Source organism: Diabrotica virgifera, chromosome 8 (genome assembly GCF_917563875.1).
Source record: "Diabrotica virgifera virgifera chromosome 8, PGI_DIABVI_V3a".
Lineage (NCBI taxonomy): Eukaryota > Metazoa > Arthropoda > Insecta > Coleoptera > Chrysomelidae > Diabrotica > Diabrotica virgifera.
In genome coordinates this window covers 190,520,553-190,548,053 of record NC_065450.1, presented here as the reverse complement: position 1 = coordinate 190,548,053, position 27,501 = coordinate 190,520,553, and the positions used below count along the sequence as shown (strand labels likewise).

The window sequence follows — 27,501 nt, the reverse complement described above, 5'->3', positions numbered from 1 at the left end:
AAGGAAAGATTTACGATACTTTTGCATAATTATTTATTACTAATAAATGCATTTTTTAGTCGCTTTTTTAAACCAAGTTGAAAATATAGCTCATGCTCTTTCATTTGACACCTGTGGAATGGTTGTAACGACATTTTTTTCTGACTTATGTTATTGCAAAAAAAAATGCTCTCTGAAATAAACAATTCGAATAAAATTTAAACAGTGGAATGAATCGCTGTGAAATTCTTATCACATTTTAAGCACCAAAGAACCCTCATTTGACAAAAATTTCAAACCTGTACACTAATTTTTACAACAGTTATTGCGAAAATATTTTTTTTTTGCAATTCCGACCTTTTTTCGCAATTACATTAACAATAAATAAGCATATCAAACTTTGTAATATGTCATTTTAAAGCTTTCTCCATAATCTCAAAGATATTTGTACTAAAATACTCATAAGTTCCACTGTTTTCCATTGATATGAAAAAAAAGGGAAAAATGTCATTTTTTGACAGTTAATTGTTTATAAATAAAAATGGCCGCCAGATCATACGCAGGAAATAGTTACAATTTGTTCCTATAGGTATTACTTGTCGAAAAAACGCTTCAGTACCCTGGCTGCTGAAGTGTCACGAACAGGGTATATTTTTGTCTTATTACCCTGGCCTATAATCAGAGTACCGTACAATGTACCATCAAGATGTATAGTGAACATCTTAAGGGTCCAAATTAAACGGCAAAAGGATTTTTTCTATTTTCACAGGATTTCGTTTCCTGTTAATTATTATTTTACTTTTTGCAATATTTAAAAAAAATAACGGTTGAGTCCTTAAAACTTCCTAATATTCACAAAAACTCCTCTCCTGGTTTCTTTGTTCAGCGATGTATTACTCGCACAATTTAAATGGCATTTATTCTCTCACATTTACAACATTTTCAATATGAAAGCGAAAAAAACTCAAGCCCTTACGTAGAATATTTATACGAGCATCGTTATTGGTTTGGGGGAGACGACTAACGAACAGTTAATTAATTTTTTACGCTGAAACGGTTTATGTGAATAGGCCTGGATCCCGCGTATGAAAAAATAGTTGATTAATAGCAAGCTGAAAATTTGTTAAGAGCTTAACGGTGTCTAGTCGGACAAACTTTGATATATGGGAACACTGGAACAGGGGCAATTTTATTTGTGGAACAGGTTAAAAATTTGGAACGGCCAGACCACGAAAACGGCACATTTATTTTGTCCGACAGAATAGACTTAAACTCTCCGAACAGAGATTAAACTCTCATGCAAAAATCAGACTGCTACTTATCACCAAATGGGCGTTTTAATGAGTGGAACATGTAGAATATGTCAAATGACAGATAGCAGTCTGATTTTTGCATGAGAGTTTAATCTCTGTTCGGAGAGTTTAAGTCTATTCTGTCGGACAAAATAAATATGCCGTTTTCGTGGTCTGACCGTTCCAAATTTTTAACCTGTTCCACAATTAAAACTGCCCCTGTTCCAGTGTTCCCATATATCAAACTTTATCCGACTAGACACCCTTAAGCTATTAACAAATTTTCAGCTTGCTATTAATCAACTGTTTTTTCATACGCGGGATCCAGACCTAGAAGGTACGTAAACAAAATATATAAAACCGGCGTGCCAAAGGCTATGTCTAATTAAATTGTTCAATTTGGATACAGATTATTTTGTCGCTTTCTAACTGCTGCCCTGTTAGTTTTTCGATTTGATGGATTTTGAAGGGTTAAACATTTTGAATTAATAAAGCGGTATTCAGTCATGTTGCCATTAGGCAAAATAGTTATTTTAATAAATTTAATATAAAACCTGTGTGGCATTTGTTTGCAGTCGAATGCATGATGTAGAAAGGGATCGATGCCCTTGATCTTTTTAGTTCGCCAGTTGTTAGGTTTTTAATTCGTTTGGAATGGTTCACGTGTTTAGATCATAACTTCACTTACCGTCTTGTTGATTATTGATGAAGTTCATGAATTTATTTAGAATAACAATAGCATAATTGTTTAGTGCAAAATATACTGAAGAGAAGGCAAGATGTGAACTTGCTCAATTTTTATTTTTTAAGATATTGTATTTTTCCGTTTGTCAGTGATATCTAAATTATTTATTTTGTTGCTTTTCGGCCACAGTTTGCATACAGGCACCTTTTTATATATCTACTTTCTTTTATAATGAGTCGTCGTTTAACACAATAAGATTTGAAAGAATATTGGGAGCATTTCACTGGCTTCGAATGATTAATATGATCAATTTTGCAGAAAAATCATTCAATTGTGCCCATTTAATAATTTAGTCTCATAATAAATCTGCTACGAATGTTTTTCTATGTTAATAAATAAAAAAATTGTTAACCGTATCAGCCTGTTAAGAAAAACTCCTAAAAGATTCTGCCTGCATTACTGGAAATAATCTAGTTGGCCAAAGTTCCTCACACCAGAAGATAAATAATTTGGCTCTATGTTTGAGCTTTACTTTTTTAAGATTTAGGTAATATACATTCCCCAGGTAAGGCTGGATTGCCACACAAATGTCTGTTATCGAATAATTACTATTGATGCTATCGAGGCTTTTGATTTTGCCTGTTTTTATTGTGGTTAGCAGCTCTTTTCCTTTCTGTATTCTTAATTCTTCCTTAATAGTAATGTGGTCGTTATAAAATATCTTCAGGATTCGACGATAAAGCTACATTTTGAAAGCCTCTGCCTTGCAGGTAGTACTCTGTGAGTGTCCACGACTAAACTCCGTACAACAAGGTAGGAAGGATATATCGTAGTAACCTGATTTTTATGGGTATCGACAAATCATGACATTTCACTAGTTTAGCCATTTTTTGAAATTGCAACTCTTATTTTCTCAATCCTATATTTGATTTATAGGGTATGGTAATAATTTCCATTGACGTTCATATCAAAGTAGGTTTATGATTTTACTCTTTCTATTTGTTGACCGTATACACTGATTCGTCTAAGTCAGCGGTTCTCAATCTGTGGTACATGTACCACTGGTGGTACATATTATTATTTGCGGTGGTACAAAAAACACACAAAAAATTAAAATAGTAGTACTTATTAAGCCTTGATAATACAATCTAAAAATATAGGTGGTACCAAAAATAATAAAAGGAACTGATGTGGTACATGACTCAAAAATATTGAGAACCGCTGGTCTAAGTTATTGTTCCTTATTAGAGATCATCATACATGTATTTCTTAATATTTAGTGAAAGTCCATACTTCTGACTTACTTCTATTCCTATTCAGTAACTCCTGAAGGACTTCATAGCCGTCAGCGCATACCACCAGTCGTGTGCGTCTCTCATGTTATTAAAAAATATTCTCCGTTAATTCGAATTCACGATTCAACATCCTCTAATGCTTCTTGAAAGATTTACTCGTAGTATATGTTGAAGAGCAGAGGCGATACACTACCTACTATACATCCCTGTCGTACCCCACGATTGATTTTATGATTGGATGCTCCTGCCTCTGTACGGATAGACGTTTAGTTTATTCCAATATTTATTAATATCTCTTTCAGATTGTCAAGCTTTAAGAACTTTAAGGTCTGCTTACTGGAATGCTTTATGGCAGTGGTCGACAAAGTGCGGCTCCGGAGCCGCATGTGGCTCTTTGGCTCCTTAGGTGCGGCTCTGGCACAAATATAGAAAAGAATATAGAAAGCGCAATAATATTTTTATTTACAAAAAAATTGGTAGGAAAACCATTCCCTACATCTCATTCTGATAAATTAGCTATTATCAAACTTACAGACTTTAGCATTAAATTGAAATTTGCATTAATAATTTTGAAATGCAATTTCTGGATTTAAAAACAACGAGTTATGGCGTTCTAAATTCGAACATCTTTGTGTTGAATTGGAAATATTGAAGAAGAACTGGAGGAGGACGATATGATCATTTTCAACGCTTGGAATAGTATTCCTGATTCTCATGATCAGTTGAAAAACTCACGTTTGCTGTTCTTTCCCTTTTCGGTTCTACATATCAACATTTAAAAAAAAATCGATTTTGCGCCAAAAATTTTGCAAAAATACAGTGTTGTAGGAAATAAAACCTTACAAAACGAAAGAAAATAGAAGTTTCTACGATGATCAGAAACGAATATATCGCCAAAATAGGAAAAAACACGTTTTAATTTTTTGGGGGGTTATGGATGGGTTTAAAAATTTTTTTGGTCGAATACTTTTTGATGTAGAACATGTGGTTTTTTATTTTTGGAATATCGCTGGGAGCATTTTTCTCTATCTTAACCGACTAGACCCTTTTTTTATTTAGTGTAATAAAAGTTTGCTGAACAAACAGATTTGGCTCCCAATTTTTTTTAAATTGTTGTAATGTTCATATTTGGCTCTTTGGATAAAAAGTTTGCCGACCACTGCTTTATGGCAATCAAAGAAGCATATCGTCGGCCTCAAATGAAAAGTGCATAAGTCCAAATTAACAAATTTTACAGGAGACGAAAAAAAACTGATTTAACCTTCCGATGACCAACCTTTTTTTGTTACACGGATGACCAAGGGGGGGGGGGAAATGACCCCAGGTCAAAAATGACTATTAACAAAAAATAAAGTTTTTTTTTTTTTCGGCATGGACTTTATGTCATTGAGCCAGTCACAACATGAGTATTAGTGACATGTGTAGTGTGTGTGTTGAGTAAGTGTCTTGTTACTTTGCAAAGTCAACGTCGTTAGCGTAAAACTACTTGTAATTACACACAATAGACGCTATTTTACTAAAAACATCAACTTCAGAATATATTTTTTATTCGTAAAATATAGGGAATTTTTTTTATTTCAAAATATGAGGATATCTAGAATGATATTAAAGTCAAATAAAAAAATAATGAGTTAAAAATTAAAAATACTTTTGAATTTATTAAAGAAAACGCTGGGGTCACAATTTCCCCCGCTTGGTCATCCGAAGGTTAAAGAATGATTTTGACTTAAAACTTTATCTTATTTGACACAGTTACTTAGAATAGTGTCCGTCAGCCTCCTCATAAAGATAGATCTATTTTAAAATATTATTACTTTAAAAATGGAGTTAGGCAACTTTCATTTTTGAAATAAGAAAAAATTTCGGAGTTAGGCACATTTAATAACGAAAATCATGAAGAAATATGCGTAACTCCATAAAAGTCGCCAAAAATAAACTGCGAAAAATGCTTAAGTCCCACAAGAAAAACAAATGTGGGGCTTTAAGGATAATAATGCTACTTAAATATAGTTAACACAAAAACTATAATAATATGATCAAATTGAACTTACCTTCAATAAGTTTACACAATTTCCATGAAGATATGTTAGCTTATAATACTTCTCTTGAAGATATAACACAGCAGCGCAGCAAAAGTAGGTACATCTAATCTCAATGAAAACGATGAACTTTGGCAAGTTTCATGTGATTCACCTAACGCCGTGGAGTTGGGTAGAATTCTTTTTTGTGGTTCTAGCGACATCTATTGACTTTTTTGAACTTTTTTGTCTTGCTATGCATGCGTACCATAAATATTAATCAGATGACGCAAAAATCTTATTTTTACTTGTTTTGGACATAGGCACTTTTCATATGAGGCCGACGATATATAAATATCTGAAAGCTTATTATGTATATCTTGCTGAAAATTTTATGTATCTATATAAAAAAAAATCAATAAAAAATGCACAAAAAGTATAGTTAAAACAATGTGAGGTATTTAATAGAGGGAGAAAGTAACTCAGTTTTATATTAAAATTTTATTAATTTATGAATTTTCGTTGTTCCAGGTAGCGAAAACTGAACCTCATTCCTCAAATAAATTTAATGAGATGCCGTCATGGAGTGATCTCGCGCTCAGCATGACACTTGCTGAAGAACACTTTGACGGTGGTAGATTAATATTGCGATGTATAGCAGAAATAGGAGATATCTACCGCGAAGAGGCTGTGCTCAAATTACGTAGTTTGCGTGAACCCGTCCCCGAAAGAGGTAAGATCCAGCGAAATCTCTAATACAGTTAGTACTAACAAGATTCAATCAATAGGGCTTTTCGTCGACTGTCATTTGTTTCGAGCTTCTGTCATTTGTCACATAATATTAATATATCTACGCCATACGTCTTTGGTTTGTATCATTCCAGATACCAATAACGTATGACGTAGATATATTAATATTATGTGACACATGACAGAAGCTCGAAACAAATGACTGTGAATGAAAAGCCCTATTGTAACAATATGATTGAAAGTTATAGCTTGCATTTATTTGGAATCAGAGGCGTGCGGTCCATGGAAGCGGGGGAAGCGCCGCTTGCCTATTTATTCGTCGATATAAGAAAATATATTATTAATTAATATTTAATAATAAAATTTTTCCCTAATCCAAATAATCTATATATTACCTAGCCAATAAGCATTCAAAAATATTAAAAATTAATCGCGTACGAACGAACTCAATATGCACAAAATTCAACTATTTGGTCCACTGCTGGCAGAAGGGCATCCCAAAATCGCCGCTTGTCATGCAGTTGTCCCTTTTAAAATTGGTCAGGGTTCAATGACCGCAGCACTAGTTGCGCGAATTTTGGTATGCCATGGAAGCGCTCGTCGTATCGCCTTCCCGAAAGTGAGATGCTCCGACTGTTAACTGGGCTTACTGCTGCTAAGGGGTGCTTAGGTATTACATACATTCGCTTAAAGAATATTTCGATTTAAATTTTTTGCAGAGGTATTTCCTTTTACTGATCTTTTATTTGACACAGAAATGAAATGGTATTGCATTTTGTATAAGACAAATTGATGACTTTATTAATACGATAATTAAAAAAAGGAGAGCAGTTTAAAAATACACACACCGGCAAAATTAGCCGAACACCTTAAAAATGAGACATGTTTGATGTCTTGAATTTCCTAAACCTGTTGTCCAATTTGAGTGATTCTTTTAGTATGCTATAGCCTTATTATTCAGGAATCTCGATGTAATAATATTGTTGCTAGACAGGTAAATGTCATTTTATACCGGGTGTAACAATCATACAGTGTTTTTTTCTTAAAGTTCGGAACACCCTGTGGAATATTTGTTTATGTTGGAAAATAAAAAAGTTATGTGCTTTAACAACTAGCCATGTTTTTTATCAATAAATCCTCATAGTAGGGGAGGAAAGTATGCTAAATTTGCAGTTACTCGAGCGTTATGGGGACCTATTGGATTGTGAAGAGTGGGTGCTAAAACCAAAAAAAAAGTTAAGTTCAGTTTTCCATAAAGTGCGGGACTCTCCATTTTTTATTTAAATTTTCCATTTCCACCAATCGTTTTTTAAGATTAGAGCGCCATCTATCCATAATTAGAAAAAATATTGCGAATAAAAGTTGCTTAATTTTACGTCAAGTATCCAAATCTGCAATAAAAATTTGGGGGCTCCTATTTAAGATTTTAAAGTAACCCCCCACCCCACCTCTGTGGGGGGTCGTGTTTGGTGTCATTCGGTAGATTTTTGAAAAATATTGAATAGGTGTATTTTGCAGTTTTACGATCTGATGTTCATTTCGCGAAATATCCCAGGGTTCGTATTTAAAATTTTCAGTTTACCCCCACCCCTTTCCTTGAGGTGTCACGAGCCCCCACGGAGGTTGGGTGGGGGATTTAATTTAAAATCTTAAATAGGAGTCTCCAATTTTTATTGCAGATTTGGATTCTTTACGTAAAAATAAGCAACTTTTATTCGACACACTTTTTCGAATTATGGATAGATAGCGCTATAATCGGAGAAAAATGATTGTTTCAAATGAAAAGTCCCCCACTTTATGGAAAACTTAATCCTTAAAAAAACCTTTTTCTGATTTTAGCACATACTCATAACAATCCAATAGGTCCCCATAACGCTCCAGTAACTGCAAATTGAGTATACTTTCCTCCCCTATTATGAGGATTTATTGATGAAAAACATGGATAGTTGTTAACGCACATAACTTTTTTATTATCTCACATAAGTAAATGAATCAAAAATAAAAATGTTAAGAAAGCCTAATTCTACAATGGTGTATTAGTCTTAATATTTTACATATGCTAGAATATTCCACAGGGTGTTCCAAACTTTAAGAAAAAAACACAGTATGATTGGCACACCCGGTATAAAGTGATATTTACCTGTCTAGCAACAATATTATTACAACGATATTCTTAAATAATAAGGCTATAACATACTAATAGAATCACTCAAATCGGACCACTGGTTTAGGAAATTCGAGACATCAAACCTGTCCCATTTTTAAGGTGTTCGCCTATTTTTGCCGGTGTGTGTATTTGGGATAAAACTGAACATATGGGGTTTGAACATGAAAGAAAAATAATGAAGATTGATAATTTCGGAGACAGAGAGACAGAGAAAACAGAGGAAACAAAGAGACCTTTTGATAATATTCTACAACAAATGAATTCTAGCTTTCAAAATTTTAACGATTTAAAATTTGTAGAATTATATATAATCTTAATGTTTCTAATTATAATTCATCAAAATTTCCCACAGAGGAATTTATGTCATTACGATTAAATAATGAAAATTTTTTGATATCCCAGCTTTGCATTCTCAGTTAAGTATCATTTATGAAACAACTGACATGAATGATAAAGAAATACCCAGAAATCTGGGATTTCTTTATAACTACTGGTTTAAACAAGTCGCTGTGTGAAGTGGTCAAGTTGTGTGAATTAGTACTACTAACTATCCCAGCCACAAGTGCATCAGTTGAACGAAGTTTTGCAGTATTAAGATGCATTAAAAGTTTCAAATTAAGAGTTTAAAAGAAATTCAGCAAGCGAAGACAGACTTTGAAAGTTAGCCCTATTATCCATTAAAAAATACTGAATTCAACAATTATCAGAAGTTGATAGGAGAATAGACCTCGAGTATAAATAAGTGTCATTTTAGTGAAAGTTGTGTGTTGTGGAAAATGCCTCGGAGTATATTTTTTTTTAAATATGATTCTTCTTTAGAAAGCCAAGCCCGGCGCGAGGACTCAAGGCCCGAGCTAGCAATAGAGATCAATGAGAGGTCACTGTTCCGGGGTTCTGTTTCGGGGTTCTGGGGGTTCTGTACATCCAGAACCCCGGAACAGACCATAGAACAATTCTAAACGTCGGCTCGGAAACTCTCCCTAAAATAACTTCTTCGGAAATTAGACATGCCTTACAGCAAATGAAGAATAAAAAAGCTCCTGGCGAGGATCATAATATATCGTCTGAAATGTTAAAAATGGGTGGCAACACCGTTGTAGAGGTTGTAGAAGTCTTGCTGAATAGGTGTCTGATAGAGAAAAGAATACCCAATCTGTGGGAAAACGCCGAAATAATACTTTTACACAAGAAAGGAGACAATACTAATATTGAAAACTACAGGCCTATAAGTTTGTTGTCACATTTATACAAATTGCTAACAAGAATAATAACCAACCGCATAACACAAAAACTTGATTTATATCAACCGGTTGAACAGGCGGGATTTCGAAAAGGGTTTGGTACTAACGATCACTTACAAACCGTCAGAACACTGGTAGAAAAAACCACAGAATATAATGTACCCTTACATATGGCATTTATTGACTTTCACAAGGTTTTCGGTAGTATTGAAACCTGGTCCTTTTTGTCAGCCCTCAGGGATGCTCGAATAGACTCACGGTACACTACACTCATTAAAAACATTTATGAACAGGCCACATTCCACATCAAAATCAATGAAGACCAAAAAACCGAAAAAATACGCCTTGGTAAAAGTATTAGACAAGGTGATACTATTTCACCAAAACTTTTTACCTTAGCATTGGAAAATGTATTCAAACAGCTCTACTGGGAGGAAAAAGGTCTAAACATTGATGGTGTACATTTGAGTCATTTGAGGTTTGCGGACGACATAGTATTATTCAGTACAGATATCAAGGAACTGGAGCAAATGATGAAGGAACTAAACCGGCAGTCAAATAAAATAGGTCTCAAAATGAATCTTCAGAAAACAAAAATAATGAGTAATGTACAAACTAATCTTGTTATTGACAACGTCAGTCTTGAAAATGTAGACCACTATATATATCTTGGACATACCATTAAAATCGGCAAAGTAAACCAAATAGCCGAAATAAAAAGACGCATACAATTGTCTTGGGTAGCTTTCGGCAAGTTAAGCTTTATCTTGAAGAATAGAGATATACCAATGTGTCTAAAACGTAGAGTTTATGACAAATGTATCTTGCCTGTAACTACATATGGACTGGAGACCATGGCCTTTACAAAGAAAACCTTAGAGCAGCTCAGTACAACTCAAAGAGCGATGGAGAGGGCCATGCTAGGGATTAGTTTGAGAGACAAAATTCGAAATATCCACATTCGTGAAAGAACAAAGATTACTGATGTAGCAGAACGTATAGCAAGGCTCAAGTGGCAATGGGTCGGACATGTTGCCCGAGATAATCCCGAAAAATGGACACAGAGACTAACAAACTGGAGACCAAGAGAGAACAGGCGATTAGTAGGCAGACCGCAGAAGAGCTGGGCAGATGATATCAAACAAGTCGCGGGCAAGCAATGGATGAGAATTGCCAAGAGTAGAAATCGATGGAAGCAAATGGAAGAGGCCTATGTCCAGCAGTGGACGAACACAGGCTGAAGAAGAAGACAGGTCACTAGTTACTAGAAATAGCGGGAAAAAATGCCTCATGCATTCACGCGTCACGGATTTAGCGTGTGAGTCCTTGTACGCGGGACGTCTCACATAATTAAGTACTTTAATGATAGAGAGCCACCTGCGCATCAGAGTGTTATCAGGTGGAAAGTTGCTCGTCCCTCGACCCTTAAGAAAATATTTTTATATCCTTATTGAATCGCTTCCCCTTTCGAAAAAGTCACCGCACGCCACTTTTTGGAATTAAACTACTCTTCTTCTTAAGGTGCCGAGACCGCTGGTCGATCGTTGACTCTCATGTTGCCTAGCATACTAGCAAACATTGTCTTATTTACAGCCGCACTAAATAGTTCATTGCTAGTTTTCCCAAACCATTGGCGTAGGTTTTTAAGCCAAGAAGTTGTACGGCGGCTCACACTTCTTTTTCCCATTATTTTACGTTGCTTCACAAGGTGAAGTATGTCATATTTTTCTGGGTGACGCTTCATATGACCAAGGTATTCCAGTTTACACCTCTTAACCGTGTTCAATACTTCACAACTTTTATTCAAAGGTTGCAAAACCCTTTCGTTTGTGACTCTTTCTACAAAACTGATCTTCACAATACGGCGATATACCCACATCTCAAATGCTTCTAGGTTTTTTAAAAGCGATTCTGTCAGGGTCCATGCTTTAACCCCGTAAAGTAGTACTGGGAATATATAACATCGAACCATTCTTATGCGCAGTTCCAAATTGAGGTCATGACTGCACAGGATTTTCTTAAATTCCATAAAACTTGTTCTGGCTTTGGCAATTCTACTCTTTATTTCTGTACTAGGGTTCCAGCTTTCATTAATATGAGTACCCAGATATAGGTCCTCTTTCTCATAAATTCCGTGGTAAAGTCGTTCTTTCCACTGCACTTCGAGGATAGTGTTTTTGTGCCTTTGTTTTTTGTATTCTTACTTTTATCTGAGGATTCTGTATATCCGTTTTTGTCCACTTAACAATGTCAAATGAATAGCTAAGAGCGGAACATGCGTAGGTGTTTAGTGCCGTAAAAAATTTCTACTGTTAAGTTGTGAAAGAAGCAGCTGCTTTACCCTTACTATATACTCTGTAGTTATACCCTATTCCATGAATATACGACCCTCTTGGATTATCTCCACAGCGAATATTTTGCTGTGTAAAATAAGAAGAATAAAAGTAATTTGAAAATTATATTGCTGTTTATTGGAATAATTATTAGAGCCATTTACTTTCGTATTTCCTATGTTGTACACTAAAATATTCGTTGTCGCGATAATCCAAGAGAGTCGTATATTCGTGGAATGACCTATATCTGTTTTCATTAGCTTATGGTCGATTTTCCGCGCTTGCTTTACTCCGAGATATTTATACATATCGGTTTCACCCATGGCCTCGATATTCTGGCCATTTTGCATATCGAATCCTCCGGACTGCTCCTGCCCTCTGGCTATATTTAAAACACAGCACTTGTTAAGTCCAAAGTAGTCCTATTAATTAACTCATTAGAAGAGGATTTTACAGTTTTTAGCATCTAATCTAGTTGGTTTCGACTGGAAGCCATTAATAACATAATAATAATAAACAGTACTTATAGTTCATTCTTTCACGGTTTTTGCTCTAAATTTTAAAAAATCGCTTGGATTGACATGAAATTTGGCATATACAGGGTGTCCCAGACTAATTTAGCCAGGCTATATCTCTTAAACGAATAGAGATTTTCGAATGGGACAAAAACGTATCTATTCCATTTGTAATACACTGTAATATGGCGTAGAAAAAATCATCCCCTAAATATTCATCCCTTAGTTACAACCCCTAACTTTAATTTTTTTAATAGCACCCTGTACATTTTTTATAGTTTTGGATGTGGTCTTCGATCGTCTAATCAACACATTTTTTGAAAATAAAATCGGTTAGTAAGTAATCAAGAAAAATATCAGTTTATTTTTGATAATTATGTGTTCCAGACTAATTTATCCAGGCTATATTTCTTAAACGAATAAAGATTTTCGAATGGGACAAAAACTAATCTATTCCATTTGTAATACACTTGAATATGGCGTAGAAAAAAAATCATCCCCTAAATATTCATCCCTTAGTTACAACCTCTAACTTTAATTTTTTAATAGCACCCTGTAACTAAGGGATGAATATGTAGGGGATGATTTTTTTCTACACCATATTAAAGTGTATTACAAATGGAATAGATCAGTCTTTGTGCCATTCGAAAATCTTTATTCTTTTAAGAAATATAGCCTGGATAAATTAGTCTGGAACACATAATTAACAAAATTAAACTGATATTTTCTTGATCATTTACGAGCCGATTTTATTTTTAAAAAATGTGTTGAATAGACGATCGAAGACCACATCCAAAACTATTAAAAAATGTACATTGTGCTATTAAAAAAATTAAAGTTAGGAGTTGTAACTAAGGGATGAATATTTAGGGGATGATTTTTTCTACGCCATATAACAGTGTATTACAAATGGAATAGATCAGTTTTTGTCCCATTCGAAAATCTCTATTTGTTTAAGAGATATAGCCTGGCTAAATTAGTCTGGGACACCCTGTATATAGCTTACAAGTCAAAGAAAAAAAGTGATATCGTGCCGATGTGCGTTTTTGCCCTGGGGGTAACTTTCACCCCCTCTTTAGGGTGAAAAAATATATGTCCAAAGTAAGTCCGGAAATGGGTAAACTGACTAATTTTAACTAACTTTTGTTCTATAGAGCTTTTTCGTCAAGTCAACACTTTTCGGTTTATTTGCGAGTGAATATGTTCATTTTTCAACAAAAAAAACACATTTTTAGACGGATTTTCGCAAATAACTCAAAAGTAAGTATTTTGTTGAAAAAAACGTTCTTAGGAAAAATATAGCCTATAAAAAAGTAAAAAGAATGGTGTACGCGTTAGGTCTCTGGATCTCGAAGAACCAGAGTTATAGCCAATGAAAAATAGATTCATATTCACCAAATTTCAAATAGAATATTTCGACGAGAAATATCCAAAAAATTAAGCACTTTTTGGGGAAAACTCATTATAACTTTTTTAAAGTGTTTAAAAAAAGCTTTATTTTTTTTACAAAAAGTTTCTAGCATTAAATTTAAGCAAGTTACGCTCAAAATAAAGTTGGTCCCTTTTGTTTTGGCAAAAAAAAATCGGGAAGACCACCCCCTAATTAGCAACTTAAATGAAATTAATCGTTACCGCTCCACAAATTATTTTACTTATGTTGTGTTTATATGATCTGTAAGTTTCATCGATTCAAAGTGCTAATTTTTGAAAAAAATTGGTTTCAAAATAAAAATTTTAAAAATTTTAATTTTGAAAAATATGCTTTTTTTCAAAATAACATAAAAATTGTTAGAGATACCAAATATCTCGGAAAACAAAAAAAGTCAGCATTGCTTTTCTGAATATCATGTATTTTTTTTTTGTTTTTCTGTTGGACAAAAATTGATTAAGATTTGGTGTTTCTAAATTTGCATACATTCGTGATCAGTGACTCGTTCAACCCCTTTTAACTACAGCTCTTTCAATCATAAGGACTTTGAACCGATGAAACTTACAGATCATATAAACAATACATACACGAGTCAAGAAACTTGTGAAGTCGTAACGATTAAGTTCATTTAAGAAACCAATTAGGGGGTGATTTTCTCGATTTTTTTACCAAAACAAAAAGGGACTAAATTTATTTTCAGCGTAACTTGTTTAATTTTGATGCTAGAATTTTTTTTTATAAAACAAAAATGAAACTTTTTTTAAACGCTTTAAATAAGTTGTAATGAGTTTTCCCCGAAATGTGCTTCATTTTTGGTTATTTCACGTTAAAGTGTTCGATTTGGAATTTCAAGAATATGAACCTATTTTTCATTAGCAATAACTCTGCTTCTACTAGGTATAGAGACGTGATATATACACCATTTTTTAAAATTTTTTACAGGCAATATTTTTGCTAAGACTTACTATTTGAGTTATTTGCGAAAAACCGTCTAAAAGCGTGGTTATTTTGTTGAACAAATGAACATATTTACTGGCAAATAACTCGAAAAGTATTGACTAAGTGAAAAAAACTCTACAGAACAAAAGTTAGTTAGAATTAGTCAGTTTATCCATTTCCTGACTTACTTTGGACGAATATTTTTTCACCCCCAGGGCAAAAGCACATATCGGCACAATATCACTTTTTTTCTTTGACTTATTAGCTATGTGTATGCCAAATTTCATGTCAATCCAAGCGGTTCTTTAAAATTTAGAGGTTTTGCAATATTTTACCGTTAAAGAACGGACTATTATTATTCTTATTAGAATATGATAAATTACTCTTTTCAAATATTTTCCAATTAAAATAAAAAAAGCTGACGATTTACTGAAACTACAATCCATTCAATACGTTGAACTAGAGGCACAGTTCATATCTGTTTTGATCCTGGGTCACTTACCTCTTGTTTACTATTTACTATTACGAGTTGTATCCTACATTTTAAGTTTTTTGTGATGTATCGGCTTTATTTGTACCGCAAACTTGTTGAATGTTTTCTCGAAAGAATGTCGATATTTTTTGTGCGACTTATGTTTTCGTGAAACATCTGATTATCGGGCGATATTTTAGCGCAGTTTTAGTCAGATTCGGGTCCCGATTGAGACTTGCCATTACTTATTGAAAAATAGCATGAATAAAAATGAGACGTTTTCGCGAAGATAAGATATTTCTCTGAAGGTGTGTTTGGAATGGATTGTCCATGATAAATGGTTTTCATAAATGTTTTGTCTTCTTTGGTAATGATTTTCTCTAATAATTATAGTTATGTTAAATATAATTAATCAGAATATGTCAAAAAATTTACAGAAAATTCAGGTGTTTTAAGAGAAAAGGTAGTTTTGTAATGTTTTCTTAAAATGTTTACTTTAAGCACAAAATGCAAGTTAGCAATTAAAAATGACGAAAAAATCTAATGTTAGCACTTTTCTAGAACATCTTTCACTAGGTTGGACGTTGAATTAAAAAAAAAAAAAAACAAAAAATGTGCAATTAAAATTTAATTTTATAAACAAAAAAATAATAATAAAAAAAACAAATGACCCCGCAATACTCCTTGCAACGGGTAGTTCTTCTAAGGACGACAGACTCAGTAAAACACAAGTTAAAAATAAAGTAAATATATTAAAGATAATTATGTACAGTTTAAAACAAATATAATAAAATATAATTCCATCTTCTGCAAAGGAAAAACAATATTAAATTTTATTACAGTCATCCGATCATAATAGCAACATCAATATAATACGCTAAACCATATATACAATAAAAATCTCGCTACGTTAAATCAACCTAACCCTATATTCCGATCCGGAGATCATTCCTCGCTACTACCGCCTACTGCGATAACGATCGTGGCTAGACCCCACGTCACTACGGTGGCGTCTACCTAGGCATAGTTCCACCTCACAAACGGTGCATCTTTGTAAAGCCAGCTAAAGCTCGTTCAATACGCGAGCAGCAGCTGTTGAGTCATGGTTAGTTCAGTACGCTACCCACGACTCCTCTTCTCATTCTCCTGGTTCGCCTTAAATATGCTCTCGCTGCCACTACTCCTTCGATTTCCCCCAGCGGTGCTATGAAGAAGGAATGCGCAAACACTGACACTACTTCGGTCGTCTATGGTATTGCAGCTCATCGCTTGCCGAGGTATCATCATATCGTTACATCCTTATGGAAAAGTGACCGCGGTCAAATTTAACGAAAGTTCGGTCAATTATGATAGTTCTTAGTGCGTAGATTAAAAAAGGACCTAGGTCTGAAAAACTATTATTCTGAAGCTACAGCCTTCTGAAGTTATTGGATTCAGGTGATCTGGATAAAAAAGTACATGGTAGTCAGGAAACGCGAAATATGAATTACAATCGCTTATGGAAAAATCGGGCTTAAGTCATCTTCGACTATGTGTATGTTAAGATTTTGCTGATTTCGGGTAGATGCATCATATATCGCTCCCTTAGTATTAAAAGGGCACATCTCGAAAATCGTTACTTTTGGGAAAACGAGATTAAAGATTAAGCAACTTCATCGTTTTCATTTACTCACCTATAACATTTTTATTTGAAAAGATAGATAAATAAAAATCTAGGTATACAATTTACAGTATTTGTACTCTATAATGGATAATCGAAATATTACAAAAAAAAATAATTTAATTAAAAAAAAAACGTTTCAAAAAATCTCTCCCAAGATAGGCCCCTCTCCCACTAAATTTCTTTAAATTTTGAAGGCATCTTACGAATTAAGCCTTTTAATGATTAAATATACACTATTTTTTAAGTTACAAATCTAAATATGGCTGTGTAATAATAATGTTTAACTACTTTCAATGATAAAAGTGCCTCTTGTAAAGGAATTAATAAAACATTAAATCGTAAAAGATTAACAAAAAATAACTTTATTCTCAAAAACCAAAAAGTAATAGGCATGTAGCATACAAATCCAATAACAAAAACTATAACACTCTTTTTGGGACAGTCATATAAAAAAAACCAGAATTGTCTTAACGTTTATAATGTAACACAAAACTAAAATATTCTCACAAAAAATTACTGAATTTACTAGACAAAAAAATTAACAAATTTTCTCAACATAAAATCATTCTTCTTTTGTGCGAGCGCTTAAGATCTATCATATTCATTTTTTACAATCGGTCGTGTTTGAATAGAATAGAATAGCTAACGACTGGAATAGTAGCTAAAGAACTATGAAATATAAAATAGCCAGCAGGTTTAAGTTTTAAGTAATAGTCATAAATCATTTCAAAAATAAAACAAAGTATTAAAAATTACAATTAGAAAACAGTTACATTAACATATTATTATAGTAACAGGCATGATAAGGGTCAATAAGTCTCTTAGAAATTAATTCTTTGAGATCCTGTTTCTTATTTAAACTTAACTCAAATGGCGCACTATAAACTGTTTTGATAGATATTTCTTTATTATCCAACATTTTCTTTCTTTTGTTTCTAACATTTATTTGTTTAAACGCGTCTTTGTATGATGTCTTATATTGAAAAAAGAATGGGTTCCCTTTCGTAAATTTCATAACTTTGATGTGATTCCATACGATGGTATTCTTCTCTTCGTCAACGTTGAAATTATATCCCCACTTGACTTGTAAATCTTTCAAGTCGTAAAAGAAATCATGATTCAAAGTATGAACGATAAAAGGTTTCCCCGTTTTCCTAGCTCTCTGAATTGCGGTGGTGTATTGAAGTGGTGTTAAGATTGGACCAGCTTTTAAATCTCTTGATATTTGTTTCTGTATCAGCATGTGTACATTGTCGGCTTCATTTTGCGTATGACCTTTTATAAGGAATTTGTGAGTTATGCCCTTTAAGTTTTTTATAGTAGTGACTGCAAACATGTATAAAGAAGCTATGTATTTATTTTTGTTTTGGCCACAACAATTATCTGTTACAAATGTTACGTTAACTTCATGTTCACCTGCATCCTCACAAACCTTCTTTAAAAAGTCTAAAACGCAACTTCCAATCTCCACTGCACCTCTTTTTCCTTGGGTCTCATCCCAGAAATAGCAATGCACGTCACCATAGCCTTTAAAATCGTCTTCATTCTCTGGTAATTTATTTAACACAGTCAAAGTAAAGTTGTAGCTATTCAATTTGGATTTATAATAAAACGATGATGTTTCTCCATTGGGACTTTGCATTATCGCTTGAACATCGTAGCAAACGCATAAATTATATTTGTCAAGAGTCATTCTATCATTCTTTTTTTCTGCTCGGCTTAATTCCTTTTCTTCTAGGTGAGTATCATATTTGACTTTGAGAGCAAGCCTCTGATCAGCAGAAGAGTTGTTATACTGTAAACAAAGATCGCATTGATCTTTCTTGGGTTGAAAAAAACCCAAATTAAAATGGGTAGTAAAAATCTCATAAAACAAATGAAACTTTCCAGAATCTCGGGAATTATTCTTCTGTTTTTCTTGAAAGTCTCTAAACAAGTCAGTAATACTTTTCGATCCACTTATGAACTCTCTTGAGGTCGACGCTCTTAAATAATGCGATTCAATTCGTGGTATTAGATTGATAAATCTAATGATATCTTCTTTCAGATTGTCATCCACGCGTCTATGACTATTATGTTTGCCTCTTCTATCTTCTTCAACAGAATTGCAATTGTTAGTCTTATATCTTACTGTGCGAATCATTTTACTTGTTATTCCCAACGTATTGATAAAAAATGTTTTGCAGACTCTGATTTTGGCGTTATCATCGTACAAGTAGAAAGCAGCATTTGGTGCTCTGGGATGTTGAGCGTTTGAATACTTATATTTAGGTTCAACTAAAGCCATTCTTGCTTTTATAAACATACGCTGTAATTGCAAATCTCCTAGTGCCCAAAAACATTTGAAATGTTGAAGTCTTTTAGCCTCATCAAAATTTTCGCTGCATTTCAATCTGCATTTCTGATTGCATGGACTCTTCATTTGACGCGCAGGAACAACGTTTCTAGTCTTAGTAGAAATGTATTGTTCTCCTGCATTTCGTTTTATCTTTTGGTTATTTTGCTTCCATTTAGTAGGATCAGCTTTACGTTTCTTCGATCTCCTGGGCGATGTTGCAACTACTTCAGAAGTACCATCATCAGAGGAACTTGAAGATGAGCTTGGCGAACGTTTTCTACCTTGATGTTCATTATAAGTGGGATCATTGTCACTAATATCAGCATCACTCTCTTCTGAATTCATTGGCGATATACGGTAATGTACAGCTGGAGTTCGTGGTGTTAAAATTACGGATTCTAGTATTGAAGGTGAAGTAGTTCTAGACGATAAAGACTGAGGCTGGGCTTCAATTTCTTTACCTTTTAAGATATGGGAAACAAATCGTCCTTGTTCCAGTGAACAACATCGAGAGGAAGAGCTGCTGCTAGAAGATGACGAACTGCTACTGTTGACGCTAGAAGACGAACTGGAACTACTAGATGACGATCTCGACGAACGTTTTGATGTTGAACTTAAAGGGATGTTCTCTTTTTCTTCATTGCTGACCTAAAAATGCAAAATAATATGTAAGTAGTTTATACATGTTAGTAAATTATAAACTTACGTTTGGGTCCTTATCGCAACTGTTTTCCCATTCATCAGGTAGATGTGAAACATTAAGAAGGTTCATAATTCTTCGCGATCGTGATGACATATTTCTTCAATTTTTTTGCAATGTATCTGTAAGAGGTTAAGATATGGTTACCCTCTTATTTAATACTTGTTAGTACATAAAATAATAACAATAATTAAGGCCTTAGTACCAAAAAACTTTGTAGTTTATGGACACAACTAAGAAACTCGTTGAATTATTTTAGTATTACAAGGATTTAACTTTCAATGATATTGTAAATCAAACAGATATTTTTGTAATAACAAGAATCCTTTAGATATAGTTCCAAAAATCATACAATAGTTTTAGTAATATAAAGAACTCTTTTTAAATAAACCCATAAATTTTCGGAAGTTTTAGAAATATACAGCATTTAATCTTAATGTGCCTTTATAAAACAAAAAATATAAAACAACACGTACCTCAAGTTTTGTAATAGAAGGGCTCAACTCGTAATGAGAGCGCTCACTAACACACCTGCTTCGACAGACATCGGCACCTTACTGAATGGGTCTATCTCGCGGGAAGATGTGTTGGCGGAGAGGGGAGTACGAAAGGGTCACATTATATCGGGACTTGCTTTATATTCTCCGTTTTCAATTTCTGTCAAGGCCAAGTTGTAGTACTAGTAGTTTTGTGCCCATTTATGCCAAAAACTCAGAAACGCTAATTTTCGAGATGTGCCCTTTTAATACTAAGGGTGCGATATGTCGTGTTGACTAGCGACCTATTAAGAGACTTAACATAGGATTGATGTCTTGCAAAGTCTAAAAACCGTAACATACTAGTTCTATGAGTACAAGTAGTACCCACAGTTCATCACCCATTCAAATAAGATTTCCCAAAAGCTACCCAAGACAATTATATGCGTCTTTTTTTCGACTATTTTGTTTTCTTTGCCTATTTTAATGGTATGTCCAAGATATATTAGAGTGATCTACATTTGCAAGACTCACGTTTTTAATAAAAAGATTAGTTTGTAAATTACTCATGAACTTTGTTTTCTGAACCATTCTGAATACTGTTTTCTGAATTTATTTTGGGACCGATTTTATTTGACTGCTGGTTTCATTCCTTCAACATTTGCTCCAGTTCCTTGATATTTGTACTAAATAACACTATGTCATCCGCAAACCTCAAATAACTCAAACGTACACCATCAATGTTTAGACCTTGTTCCTCCCAGTCTAGCTGTTTGAATACATTTTTCAATGCTAAAGTAAAATCTGTGGTGAAATAGTATCACCTTGTCTGATACCTTTCCCAAGACGAATTTTTTCAGTTTTTTCGTCGTCATTAGAGCTTTATTTTCCCGGCCCCTTTTGATTTCCCGGGAATCGATAGTTGGTAATTTGGATTTCCCGGGACTTCCCGGGAATCGGGAAATTTAAAAATAAAAGGAAGAAATTGTTTTTGCTTTAATTTTTCGATGCAATTAGTATAAAAAATTTGATTACAAATTAAATGTTTAGAAAAATTCAAAAATTTAAAAGAAAATTTTAAAAATAGAAAAATTATAAATTTGTGTAATCTGAATTTCCGTTGTTTTTATTATTGAAATATATTTAAAAAAAACATAAATTGTTGAGTGTTTGATCTTTCAGGCTGGTTTTTTTTTTGTACAGAAATTTGCTGAAGTTGAAAACGCACTTTCTGTTGATGTAGGTCTGATGCTTTTTAGTGAATTGAGTAATTTTTTAAACTTCAGGTCAGCTGATTTGCACGAATCTAATACCGTATTAAATTTCCTATGTACTAATTCTTCATAAACATAATTTTAATTCAAAATAAATATTGATGTTATAATTCTGGATGCTTCAAAATGAATCAGATCGTCGCATAAACAAAAGAATATCTATGCTGACGGATGTGATCTGATGTGATACATTCTGATTTTACCCGAAAATTGGAAGGTTTAACCCGGGAGCAGTCGCGCCAAAAACTCTAACATGTTATCCTCTTCCGTGATAACTAAAAAAATTTTTTGTAACATAACTTTTCACTCGTTAGTGCCTCGAGGAAGATTGTAGTAATGCGTAGGATTTTTTTTATTTTTTAAGTTTTTTTTAATTGTTATATTTTTTGTGAAATTTACGGCTTTGTTGAGAACCAATTAGCTTTAAAATTGTTAGAAATAATATTTTTAACGTAACAAGTCAATAAAAATATTATACAATAGAAATTTCTTTTAAATTCGCATTTAAAATCGTATTCTGAGATTTTTTCTCTACGCGCGACTACTTACGTGACAGAAGTGAGCGCGACTGCTACGGTTAAAACATAATTGAAAAATAAATATTTTAAGTGGAATGATTTACAATGATTATTAAGAGTAACTATTATTCGTATTATAATAAAGAATGGCGGTACAGAGCCTAATTTGAAAAATATATTAATATGTGGAAATTACTCTGTAATTAAATACAATATTTAAAAAACGAGCCTGTACCGCCATTAAGAAGAACAAAAAAATACACTTTCTTCAAATAAACTTTTTTATCCGATTCCTAGATTTTGTGTCATTTTGGAACTACTAAATTTTTTTATTTCATTAGTAGTTCCAAAATGACACAAAATCTAGGCATCGGATAAAAAAGTTTATTTGAAGAAAGTGTATTTTTTTGTTGTTCTTAATGGCGGTACAAGCTCGTTTTTTAAATATTTTATTTAATTAGAGAGTAACTTCCACATATTAATAATTTTCAAATTTGGCTCTGTACCGCCATTCTTTATTATATTACGAATACGTGTGCCAAATATCTCCAAAAAATATTCAAAATTACAGCCGCAATCTTGGAACGCGTTTTGGCTACCTGTTGATCGCTACTGTATCACCTTAAGCAGAGATAATAATTGTATCAGAATCATTTTTTCATTGTGAGTTAGTAAGATATCGGCTCATAATTTAAAATAAAATATTTTAAAATCCCGTGAAATCTGTAAAAATTCCCGGGAATCGGGATTTCCATTTTTACTGATTTTCCGGGAAATGTGTCCCGGGAATTTCCCAAGTTTCAATACTATCTAAAGCCTTGTGAAAGTCATTAAAGGCCATATGTAAATATTCTATGGATTGAATTTGCCATCGCTGAGCTTAATATTGAGCGTTCTCCATTCCTTAGCTCCCTGAGTCACTTAAAGTTTGTGGGCTATATTGTTGTTAAGAGCCCATGTTTTAATTACATATCGCCGATCCGGAATAAGAATGACGTAACTGCAAATTTTGTCAATCCCTGTTTATTGCGTAATTAACTTCTAAAATACTGTATACAAATGATACAAAAGCGACAGAACTGTAACTATGTGCTGAGCCAACACAGGATAGTTACGTCGTTATTGAAATACGCACCATTTTAGACCTTGTTTTAGATGAAGAATGACGCAACTGTAAATATGGTTGAAAATGGGGGTACTAAATTAAAATCATGAAATTCGGACCAATAGAGATGAAAATAAGAGCCATTGCTGTAAGAATAAACGGCATAATAAATATTTAAAAAGAGTTTTTTTGTACAGAAACATTTTTAGATCAAGAATGTTGCAACTGTAGATAGGGCTGAAAATGGGGGGACTCAATTGAGATAATGAAATTCGATCCAATGGGAATGAACGCCATACCGATGGTCCGCATGGTTACTCTTTATTTAATCACTATTTTAAATACTTAAAACAATTTAGATGAAGAATGACGCAACTGCAAAAAGGGTTGAAATGGGGGGATTAAATTAAGATAATGATCTTCGAACCATTAAGGATAAAAATAAAAGCCATCATTGTAATAATAAACGCCATACCGATGCTACTGGATGATTATACCTCATTTAATACTTATTTTAAATATTTAAAAATCGTTTTTTTCTCTCCTGAGAAATTTGGCTTTTTTCAGTTACGTCATTCTTATTCCGGACCGGCGATATGTGAAAACCGGCCATAAGTACTGGTTTTGCCTTTAAATTATTTGGAAGTTTGATCTCGGGGCTGCCCATACTAAGGACTATCTTCTCTTTATTTTAGGTTGAATTAGAAACTTATCATCGTTTTATTGAAAAAGACACTTCTAAATAGTGTGTAAAAAATATTTATTAGAATCAGGTTTCGGCAAAAAAAAGTACTTTCGGCATAGCACATGGCATCATCAGAGCTTCCTATAAATAATATTAAGTTAATAGGTTTTTTATAAAAATACAGCCTTGATAACACTTACGTCTTTTTTACGGCTCTTTTTTAATTAATGCATTTTTTATAAAAAATGTCTTAACTTAATGTTCTTTAGAGGAAGCTTTGATGATGGCATGTGCTATGCCGAAAGTATTTAGCTGATTTTAATAAATATTTTTAAACACTATCAGTTTTTGAGAAAAAAAACACCTGTTTATCGGTTTAGCCTTTATTTTATTAATCAGAGTTATATCCTCAGTTATAATAGACCTTTAGTTTTTGCTGGATTTATTTTTAATCATATTTCTCTTGATTTTATATTTAGGTCTTATAGAATTTCTTGTAGTTCTTTTACAAGAATTCTAAAACAATGTTTGGGAAGTAACAAGGAAAATGGGCCAAAATTACTGTGAGTGGCAAATTTTGAAAAATCATATTTTAAAAACTGTGAGTCGTAGAGGTTTCTACTAAACGTCGTTTTAAAGAGGAAGGATGAAATCTTTTTTCTGTGAAGAAATACCTATACCTATATCCCCGTGGAAATAAGTTATGGGGCAAAAAACAAAATTGCTATCTTTCGTGTTCTTTTCTTGCTTGTCTTTTGAATACAGTTTTGTAAAAAAAATATTTTTGACTTTAAAATCTGATGCTTTAATAGTAAATATAACCTGGAACAATTTTTGCTGTAGACGTGTTTGTACCAAAAGCGCATAAAACTCACCCTAATTCGTCCTGTGCCTAGGGACTAATTCACCCCTTTCTCAAAAACGCACCCCTTTAAATGGTAGCACTCCGTGGATTTTTTATATTCAGAGGTCCATTGACTATATGAAACAATAAAACCCCATTAACGTTGTAATTCCTTTCTAAAATACATAATCAATAGCCTAAAAAATCATTTTCTAATCCCTATGGGTAATATTCCTTTTCTATTTTTTCTTGCTATTATTTGCTATGTTGTATAATTGTCATACCTATACTTCAGTGATTTTTGTATATGGGTGTCCCAACTGCATAAAAATACGTTACCATAATTGAGTATAGACGAAAATTGTGGTCTATTTTTTTGTATAACCTCGTTAAAACTCATTTGTAAATGTATACAGTGTGTCAATCTAAACAGTTAACACCTTTACAATTTGATCCCTATAGAAAAACTAAAAATATGTAAAAATACGTCAAAATTATTTGTAAGGGTGACATTTTGTTTGTATAAAAATTTTCAACTAAATAACATCAACCCTTTAGCGGGGGCGGGCAATACCCCCAAAATCTTTAATGGAAAGGGGGGCGAGCAAGAGGAGCGAGAAAGGCTGGGCTTAAACGAGCTGAGTAATACCTCCTTTTAACCCGGGAGCAGTCGCGCCGTGAGAAAAAATATCACATTTTATCCTGTTCTGTGATAACTTGATGAAACATTTTGCAACATTGCTTTCCACTCGTAAGTGCCTCGAGGAGGATCATAGTAATGCATGAAATTTTTTTAATTTTTTTTGTGGAATTTATGGCTTTCGTGAGAACCAATTAGTTTTAAAATTGTTAGAAATAGGCATTTTTAACATAACAAGTAAATAAAAATATTATAAAATAGAAATTTTGTTAAAACTCATATTTAAATGTGTATTGTAAGATTTTTTCTCTACGCGCGACTATCTACGTGACAGAAGTGAGCGCGACTACTTCCGGGTTAAAGGTCTTTCAACTGTCTTTTCAAAAATACCACATACATTCAGTATATTTCTTTTCAGTACTTTTGAAAAACTCATGAAACTTCAGAACTCCAAAATTATTTGGAGTATTCAGTCCAAGATGATTCAAGAAGGACTGAAAGGAAATTAATAATGTATGCGGTATTTTTGAAAAGTTAGTTGTTGGCCCCACTTTCCATTACAGATTTTGGGGATGTGTTCGCCCTCGCTACAGGTTTGATTTAACTTAGTTGAAAACTGATCTAAAAATTGCCCCCTTCACAAATAAATTTTACATGCTTTTGCATCTTTTTAGATTTTCTATAGGGACCAAATTATAGAGAGTGGTATCTTTTCAAATTGACACATTGTATAATGAAACGTAGACTGTTACGCTTTTTCTTCAACATTATAAAAATTTTTGTCAGTGAAATTAACACATATCTCTTTTGTTTCAGTGAGCGCTTACAGCGTTGCCGCGTTATGCGTCTACTCACGCCCGCTGCTGCAAATAATTGCTCTCATTTCAATTACGTCAATGTTAAGTTAAGTTTAAATAATTTACAGTTCATGTAAGTACTTGTACTAACTAATATATTTTCATTTAAATAAGGATGTAAAAATTAATTATCGTTAAGAGAAAAATTATTGTTATCTGTTGTTTACGCAATATATTTACACCAACAATGTGTGTTTTATTTATTTAATGAGTAGTAATAGTTCAACGAATAACCATTTTCGTTTCGTTTCAACATGCAGCCGAAGCCGTCTTATATTTCAGTTCGTTTAGAGAGCGTTACAAGCACTCTGACCGAACAGTTTCAAAACTTGTTAGGTTTTTATCAGAGAATTCAAATAATTCAGACGACTAGCATCGAATTGCAACTAACGAAATGGCCTGGGTGTCATAGCGACATCTGCTAGATACAAGTCAAATTTAATTAATAAAAAATAAAATAATGTTAAATTAAAAATCTTATTACACCTCCGTGGTTACACCTCCGTGGCTTCTACAAATCGCACGAAAAGTATGCAAAAGATTATTTCAGTTTGGTTTAGAGAAAGCTATATGCATTCTCTGATGAAAATCTAACGAGTTTTGAAACCGTTCTGTCAGAGTGCTTGTAGCGCTCTCTAAACGAATTAAAATATAAGACTTTGGTTTCGTGTTGCAACGAAATAAAATGGTTACTCATTTATAGTTCTATTAGTATTACTCCTATCTGAGTATGTAGGGTCCATTTTTCTTTGGATTTTTTCCGAATTGGCTAGAGGATGAAATATGAAACAGTGAAACATTTTATAAAGAACTACATTGATTTAGTAAATCAAATCAGAGGAAAGAACATATTGAGGATTTGTAAAGCTCGAAGATAGAACCAACTAATAACGGAATCAGGCAAAAATATAACGAGAATGTTCAAAACGAAAATGGAGAGCTGATGGACTAAAAATGGATAATATTCTGCCCAATTCACAAACTAAACATAAACAGTAGCTTTGTTGACAACAAAGACCAATATAAAAAAACATTCAATAACACCTGCTGTCAAAATTTCATGATAGATTATGTTATATTGTAACAATTAGAAATTAGGGAGAAAGAGTTCGAGTAGGATGAATAATACTTCTTAAATAGAAAGGGGTCTGGAGAAAAATTAGGGGATATTTCTAAAAGCTACTTGCTACGGCAGCTCATGGGTTGTGCGGTGGCGGGTCATAGGTTCGTTTAAGGAACTAGGGAGTATCAACTACTATCACCAAATTAAATAACGGTACTTACGA

General features: G+C 33.2%; 2 protein-coding genes across 2 annotated transcripts in view; one reads left to right on the top strand and one right to left on the bottom strand.

Annotated features, from left to right (window-relative positions):
- LOC126890370 (uncharacterized) overlaps positions 1–26,403 on the top strand; it is a 368,464-nt gene extending 342,061 nt beyond the window's left edge. Inside the window, exons 5-6 of the mRNA XM_050659247.1 lie at positions 5,801–6,002; positions 26,175–26,403. Coding sequence (XP_050515204.1) covers positions 5,801–6,002; positions 26,175–26,266 — 294 coding nt within the window. The 3' untranslated portion in view covers positions 26,267–26,403. The remainder of the gene's footprint in view (positions 1–5,800; positions 6,003–26,174) is intronic.
- Positions 17,073–20,575, bottom strand: LOC126890368 (uncharacterized). The gene is made up of 3 exons (XM_050659245.1): positions 20,293–20,575; positions 19,823–19,938; positions 17,073–19,764 (listed from the first exon to the last, which is right to left on the bottom strand). The coding sequence occupies exons 2-3, from the start codon at positions 19,910–19,912 to the stop codon at positions 17,548–17,550; spliced, it is 2,307 nt and encodes a 768-aa protein (XP_050515202.1). The 5' UTR covers positions 19,913–19,938; positions 20,293–20,575; the 3' UTR covers positions 17,073–17,547.
- Positions 26,404–27,501: the final 1,098 nt, after the last annotated feature.

Bases quoted from the DNA above. Each gene is read 5' to 3' on its own strand.
- LOC126890368 (XM_050659245.1), bottom strand. From the start codon at position 19,912: ATGTCATCACGATCGCGAAGAATTATGAACCTTCTTAATGTTTCACAT. The intron at 19,765-19,822 runs GTAAGTTTATAA...TTGCATTTTTAG, and splicing joins GTTGCGATAAGGACCCAAAC to GTCAGCAATGAAGAAAAAGA.